Source organism: Triticum aestivum, chromosome 2B (assembly GCF_018294505.1).
Source record: "Triticum aestivum cultivar Chinese Spring chromosome 2B, IWGSC CS RefSeq v2.1, whole genome shotgun sequence".
NCBI classification, from domain to species: Eukaryota; Viridiplantae; Streptophyta; class Magnoliopsida; order Poales; family Poaceae; genus Triticum; species Triticum aestivum.
The window spans coordinates 428,230,391-428,237,952 of record NC_057798.1 but is presented as its reverse complement, the minus strand read 5'-3'; the positions used below and the strand labels follow the sequence as shown (position 1 = coordinate 428,237,952).

The 7,562-nt window shown below is 42.2% G+C and overlaps 1 protein-coding gene across 1 annotated transcript; it reads right to left on the bottom strand.

The window, feature by feature from the left end:
• Nucleotides 1-554: 554 nt before the first annotated feature.
• On the bottom strand, nucleotides 555-6,102 carry LOC123045293 (vacuolar protein-sorting-associated protein 11 homolog). The gene is made up of 5 exons (XM_044468296.1): nucleotides 5,726-6,102; nucleotides 5,029-5,202; nucleotides 4,591-4,914; nucleotides 2,151-3,929; nucleotides 555-1,251 (listed from the first exon to the last, which is right to left on the bottom strand). Exons 1-5 carry the CDS (start codon nucleotides 5,963-5,965, stop codon nucleotides 895-897), a joined length of 2,874 nt encoding a protein of 957 aa, XP_044324231.1. The 5' UTR covers nucleotides 5,966-6,102; the 3' UTR covers nucleotides 555-894.
• Nucleotides 6,103-7,562: the final 1,460 nt, after the last annotated feature.

Sequence of the window (7,562 nt, the reverse complement as noted above, 5' to 3'; positions counted from 1 at the left end):
AAATTTCTGGACCGCCGATGCTATTACCTCTTTTTTAACTGCCGAAGTTACAGTCTAGTGTAAAGCTTGAATGTTTAGGCTGAAGATGTTGTGTATGCATATGATTGTCCACTCTACCTACTAGTATAGACACGTGATCCTAGATCTCCCTACCATTCTCTCTTTCTGTAGATGCAGTGTATCCATTCCGATGCAACATCTCCATGTTCTCCCTGGGGCCAGCAGTAGTTCAAGCTTGCAGGTGGTTCAGATGAATCATGCAAGAAACCAACTATTCCCTCTGTATCAAAATGTAAGAAGACGCTAGCCTACAAAGACGTCTTATATTTTGGTGCGGACGTGGTACATTTCTACGAGACGCCACCTGCAAATGAATGAATGCCCAAATTTGAAATGGCAATCGGCTCAAATGAAGACAAATCCAGAAAGGTAAAAAAATTGAAAGCAATATGTAACCTAAAACGGCCAAACACGCAAGAAGAAAGCTGTAATTCTATCTTATTTAATAAAGTACCACAAGATGGTGTGCATTCAAACAGAAAATAAAATCCGGCTTTAACACTTAAAACTGCAATTCATAAGAAACTATATGCAGTCCAACATAAGGGCACATACCGAATAACCAAACTCAAATGCAGGAAGAAGCTCACTCCGAGCAACCTATTTCCAGCACCCGGCAAAAAAGGGCGGCTGGAACAAAGTATTTACAACGCCATTGTACACCAAAAAAATCAGAGCATGGATCAAATAGGCCAGTGAGCACAACTGAGTACATGGGGAAGGCTCGGTATCGCCTGCGCATGCTAGTGACTGATGGAAACCGTAAGCACACTTGAATCACAATAAACATGATGTATAAGCTGTACAACGCAAAACAGTGGCAGTAACTCTTCACTATGGGGCATTTTCAGGTGGAATCGTAGTTTTGCTCACTACGCCCTTGCTGAAGTAGTCTGCTACCACAGAAAAGCCATCCTTCGAACCCCTTAACTGCCTGAAGAAGAGATCATGATCCCTGGCATTTAGTTCTAGCTTCTGCTTTGCCTCCATAACAGATCTGTATTCAGGTGCACATTCCGGGCACTCCTTCTCATTGTCCCCAAGGCAGCGAAGATGGAACGAGTGCATGCACATGAAATGGACAGCAGGAAGATCTAGGGTGAAGGTGCATGCTGTGCACTTGCTTAGTTGAAAAACCTTTGCGTTTGTCTTGAGGTCTTCTATCTCCCTTTTCATCAATTCTGTCTCTTCCTGTATGAACCAAAAAATCTCGTTTCATTATGCGTTCCTCGTTTGGATCACTGAAGTGTAAATGTACTCCAGCTAAAGTTTCGAATATTTGCTCAGATCTTGCTACATCAGAGAAATCTTTTATAACAATCCTTCCCTTTAGCAAGAATCTGAAAATTGCTGTCATCACTAAATATCACTGGGTCACCAATTTTATTGGAATGATCAAACTTAATGTCTCAAAAGCATGTGATTCTGTTAGGCATGTCTGTAGTATGAAAGACTGAACTTTTGATAACTGCCAGCTTCAAGCACTTTATTGCTAGCGTGGAAGCAAAGTTTCTTACATGTTACCCTCCCAAGTCCGAACGAAAAACATGACTATAATTATTAACCACTCCAATTATGTAGTGTGCATGATAATTATGTTTATGCCAACAAACATATTAATTCTAAAGTGAGTTCAAGCTTCACTTGTGGCATGGTATGCAGAAGTCAATTGTCAAACATCAGCATACTAGGACAAAATGGCGTGCTACACATCCTCCTCTTCGCAAAGAAAACTTGATACCAATTTAGATGTAAAAAAAACTTGCTTTCTACTGAACCATGGGTTTTAGGTACATAGGTTCATCGAACGAAAGCCAGCTTTTAAGAGCTGCTGCTGCGCACTATACAACCTCAGCTAACAAATTTCAGTCAAAGCTTCAGAGTTGTTGTTGGCACAAACAGCTGAACAAAAAATTCCCCTAATATCTAGCTTGAGCCTATAACAGCACATTTAGTTATCCTTTACATGGTAATATACCGACACCAAACTATGCTACACTAAGTGATTGCCTAAAGATTGTAAAAGATGTTGAGGATAGCAATAGAGAAAAGAAATGCTGCAGAAGTATCACATTCAAACTACTACTAACCTGGTACTTGTCAACAGATTTTCTGTCATCTTCGATTAGCTTTGATTCTTGCTCAAGTTTGCGAGCAATGTAATCCTTAACAACTGAGAGAGTCAAGCATGGGTTTTTTGATAGTGTCTGTAGGACAACAATTGGAGGCAAAACATCCGCCTTCTCAACGTAGGTCAAGACCTCTTTAACTTCCTTAGAGCAATCTTCCCCAAGCTCACCAAAATAATTCAACAGGTCACCCCAGAGAGATGGATCCCCTCCTTGAGTTGAGTCCCCTAGCTTCTTACAGCATGCAATTAAACCTTCATGGTCATGAGCTTGCTTGTAGCAACTGATAACCTCTTTGTAGAGTTTTAATATCTCATACAGAAATAACAAGCCATCTTTAAATGCATTTGCATTACAAATGATAAGAGCAAGATCAACAGAATACAAAGGTTCTTCCATCTCAGGTGTCCAGGCAGACTTCAGCAAAGCAAGTCCTTTCCTTTGTCTGTCAACAATATCCTTTGCTGTTTTATTTTCTTCTTTTCCAAGTTTCGCTTTCTCCCTTGTGCCTGATTTATAGCCGTTTGTAATTTCCTTCCCTTTTCTTTCTTTACTATTGTGATGATCAAAGCCATTTTCTTGTGACATAGATGGGAAGCTTAAATCTTTTGATATATACAGCTCCAGAAGGGTGTTATGGATTTCTGTCTGAGCAGGTGAGTCCTTGACTGCTTTGATATAGTTTTCTAGAAATTCCATGAGATATTGTGGGCTGTGCACAAATATATTTACAAAGTCCATTGGTGAAGGTATCATAAGCAAGCGCATGCTATTTGAACCTCTCCTTGTCGTAGGATCTCCCCCATCAGTACAAAGCCTCAACAGTATTTTAACAGTTTCAGCAGGTCTATGGTCCACAAGAATTTTTCCATATTCTTTTACAGTAAGACCAGCTTGATTTGCCTCAAGGCCAGATATATACTGCAGCGCCTCATCATATCTAGCAAGATCCTCAAGTAAAATCTTCAAATACAGCTCATGTCTCCCAGCCTTTTTGGCTACAAACATAGCATGTTCATGATATCCAGCTGCACGACATACTCTTATGGCAGTTTCCACATCAAACTTAATTTCACCTACCCCATCTTCATCTTTGATGAAATGGTTCAGCTTCTCAACATCTTTCAATTTGGTATAGCAGTTCAACAGAAGGGTTGTGTGGTCTTTGGATGCTAATCCTCTATCATGTAACTTTTCTAGATAATTTGTCAGGTTGTGGATGCGCTTTGCATCGAGAAACTTCTGTATAACATATGATGGTTCAAGATGACCAATGGTGTGGATATATTGAGACATGGCCTCATCATATTCTTGTTTTCCATACAGATGGTCACCATACTTACGTAGAACCTCGGCAGTTGAAGCAGGATCAGCCTGCTGACTTTGTACAAGATTGATTGCGACTGTATAAAGATTTTTCTTAAATAACATGTCGAGCTTACTTTCCATGTCTTTCTCCCCAATGCAGAGTATCCTTTTATCACTCATTATGAGAATAATATAGCCCCACTCAGTGACCAAATGTGAAACATCCCCCACAGGCATGCTATGCGCAATTAACCGATTCTTAAGATCGTAAACATTAAGAGTATTCTTTCGGCTTCTCTGATCTTCAATTATGCAAAGTAAATAACCCCGAAACCAACCCACAAACTTCTTCTCACCATCGAAAGCCCAACAAGGGCCTCTACCATCAACTTCGTAGAAATACACAGCTTCTGGTCTACCAACAATCAGATCCTGCACAGATACAAATAAAAACAAATAAGGTTTGCAGTAGAGCAAGATAAAATTGGACTGTTAAAAAAACGTTAGGCGTTAATTGTGCATTTTGCCACTGCCTTGTGCTTTTCTGACCAAAGCATGCACTTATGCGCAGATTAAGCGCTGGGCATTTTGCTATGGCCTAGAGCATAGGCGCACTTAAGCGCCCGCCTAGGCTTGCCTTTTTCAACTAAAAATCCTAACAGCAAAACACACGTAGGAATGTAATAAATTGAGTAATTGACTGAGTAGCTCCAGGTCAAAAATACTAGCTAACTCTTTCCAAATTTTGCAGCACAAATTGTTTATGTGGACTTAGTTAGTTTCAGTGACCACGTGGAGATCTGGTACAGCTTTTTTTAGTAGCGGCTGTGCAGAACAACTATACTGACCAAGGGCCTATGAGACTAACAGGTGGCATAACCAAACTTGCCATGTTATTCCTTGTACCCTGCTGTCTAGTTGCGAACTACTGAGTTGGGGCAACTAACAAATAGGTCCCAACACATAATTACCAGCACATTTGAAGAAATAAATGCACAAACAGATGGACAAGCACAATGATCTTTAGTTTGTATAGTTCTGATTTGAAGAATAACAAATGAACAAGCACAAAAACAGAACATATCACACTAACCATGCGGTCACTCATTGCTACGGCATTGGTCTCACAACCAATTTGGTCAAGTGTTTGCCTCCTTGGTGGTTGATGATGCAAGCTGAACAAGGTTATGGAACTAGGAGTAATGGCAAAGAGCTGATGTGCCTGCCCTTCAACTCGGAACCCAAGACCAGTAATAGGTGAACTTGTGCCGTCTGAAACAGGTTCAACTTGCAATGTGAAGCGTGTGATACGCTCACGTGCAATATCACCTTTGATGCAATAAATGCAACCATTATCCAATCCGATAGCAATCAACAGGATGGGAGGAGCTTCTTCTAAAACCAAAAATGATGTAATCTGCAAAATTAAAAAGAGTATTACAAGTAGAATAGGATGTTATTGTGTGCAACGTATATTCAAATTTTCTTAGCAGAAGAACACAGAAGGTAACCTGCAAAGGGGAGGATTTACCTTGGCCTCAGGAAATTGATTCGTGAAGACCCGCAAAATTTGAACACAGAAAGGGGTTGTCGTACTTGAACCCTCTTCTTGTACTTTATCAAGGTCGAAAACTTTTAGACAGACTGCCGATGACTGTGAAGATGCTTGATCATCATCTCCAACCGTGACAAGAACATTTCTTTGCTAATCATGCAAAGGCATTAAGTTGTAAATATCACTTTTAGCTGTTATTATCATGAATGATAAAAACAACACGAACGAAAAAACATAAGAGGAAATGCATTACGAACAGCGAGAGAAACCGAGGTAGAGTAGCTAAGAAATTAGTGACAAAAAATTAAGCACCATAAGAAATAGTAGCAAATTATACATATATAATCAATGTTATTGGATAATGGTAACCCAATTTCGTTGAACTTCATCCCTTCCAAAAATAAACAAAAAGATGTGGTCCGAACTCTGATGGCTTAAGCAAGTTTTGTTGCCGAATCATATAAGTTTCTGGAATTGTGCAGGGCTGTTCGACAGAGCAATGCTTATCATCCCATCTGGGATTGACGAACTAGTTCACTAGGCATAATTAGAAGTTCATTTCAAACAATAAAATCGATTCTGTCTCCTGATTGTACAGGACCAATATTGCAAATTCAAATACATATGGCGAGCAAGTCCACAGTTCCAGATGCGTTTCCATGGGTGTACATACCTTGAGCTGCTGGAGGAAGAGGACGGATGAGGCGTAGGCCTGGAACCCGTAGGAGAGGCGGAACCCGCGGTCGAGGAGCCCCACGGTGCCGTCGTCGCAGCCGATCGCGACGCGGCCACGGCCGCCCGAGGAGCAGGTCACTCGGCCCGCGATCTCGGCTGGCACGGCCGGGGCGCCGCCTCCCCCACCGCGCCCTGCCCCCTTCTCCTCGAAGAACTCGAACTTGCGCCACTGGTACATGCTGGGCGCAAGGTGAGGCAGATCGGGAGCGCACTGCCGGTCAGCTCGGGTGGGAAGGGGTCGACCTCCGCGCCGGCCGGTGGAAAGGAGGGGGAGGAGAAGCGGCCTTCGGTCGCTCGGGTACGAGCACGACTGGACAGATCGGGTCGGCTTCCGTTGCGGCCTTGGGTCGGGCACGGGCACGAGCACGAGCACGACTGGACAGATCGGGTGCGGCCTCGCTGGGAGGTGCGCGGCGCGACCACAGCAAGGTTAGGATCGGACTCGAACGCAACACGGGAGCGGTGGGTCTATAGGACAGCAGTCGATGTCCTCAGCCGTCCAATCTAACTTAAACAGTCCGGATTCACTGTTTTATCTGAAGAAAATCCTGCCACATACTCTACTTTAGCTTCGCCGTCTTGTGCTCTATTTTTTGGAGAAGATCAGATTTATTATAAATATTCATCGGAGGTACAAAACACCTTAAAAATAATAAAAATTACATCGAGATTCATGGACCACCGAACGATCATTGTCGCCGTCAGAACGAGTTGCCGGTGCGTCGCTGTCGCTGCTCGCATACCCGAGCCGGCCTGACTTGTCAACGACAACGGGAAGTCTTCGTGCAATGCCGCGAACTGAAGGAAATGTGCCCTAGAGACAATAATAAATTTGTTATTTTTTTATATTTCCTTATATCATGATAAATATTTATTATTCATGTTATAATTGTATTAACCGAAAACTTACGTGTGTGAATACATAGACAAAATATCGTGTCCCTAGTATGCCTCTACTTCACTAGCTCGTTTATCAAAAATGGTTAAGTTTCCTATCCATGGACATGTGTTGTCATTTGATGAACGAGATCACATTATTAGGAGAATGATGTGATGGACAAGACCCATTTGTTAGCTTAGCATAATGATCGTTCAGTTTTATTGCTACTGTTTTCTTCATGTCAAATACATATTCCTCTGACTATGAGATTATGCAACTCGCGGACAGCGGAGAAATGCCTCGTCAAACGTCACAACGTAACTGGGTGATTATAAAGATGCTCTACAAGTATCTCTGAAGGTGTTTGTTGGGTTGGCATAGGTCGAGATTAGGATTTGTCACTCCGAGTATCGGAGAGGTATCTCTGGCCCCCTCGGTAATGCACATCATATGAAGCCTTGCAAGCAATGTGACTAATGAGTTAGTTACGGGATGATGCACTACGGAACGATTAAAGAGACTTGCCGGTAACGAGATTGAACTAGGTATGAAGATACCGACGATCGAATCTCGGGCAAGTAACATACCAATGACAAAGGGAATAACGTATGTTGACATTGCGGTTCGACCGATAAAGATCTTCGTAGAATATGTGGGAACCAATATAAGCATCCAGGTTCCGCTATTGGTTATTAACCGGAGAGGTATCTCGGTCATGTCTACATAGTTCTTGAACCCATAGGGTCCGCACACTTAATGTTCAATGACAATATGTATTATATGAGTTATGTGTTTTGGTGACCGAAGGTTGTTCGGAGTGCCGGATGAGATCACGGACATGACGAGGTGTCTTGAAATGATTAAGAGGTAAAGATTGATATATTGAAAGGTTATA

Excerpts from the sequence above, each read along its gene's own strand:
- LOC123045293 (XM_044468296.1), bottom strand. The coding sequence starts at position 5,965 with ATGTACCAGTGGCGCAAGTTCGAGTTCTTCGAGGAGAAGGGGGCAGGG. Across the intron at positions 4,915-5,028 it reads ATCAATTTCCTGAGGCCAAG|ATTACATCATTTTTGGTTTT; the intron begins GTAAATCCTCCC and ends TTAATTTTGCAG. Across the intron at positions 1,252-2,150 it reads AATCTGTTGACAAGTACCAG|GAAGAGACAGAATTGATGAA; the intron begins GTTAGTAGTAGT and ends TGGTTCATACAG.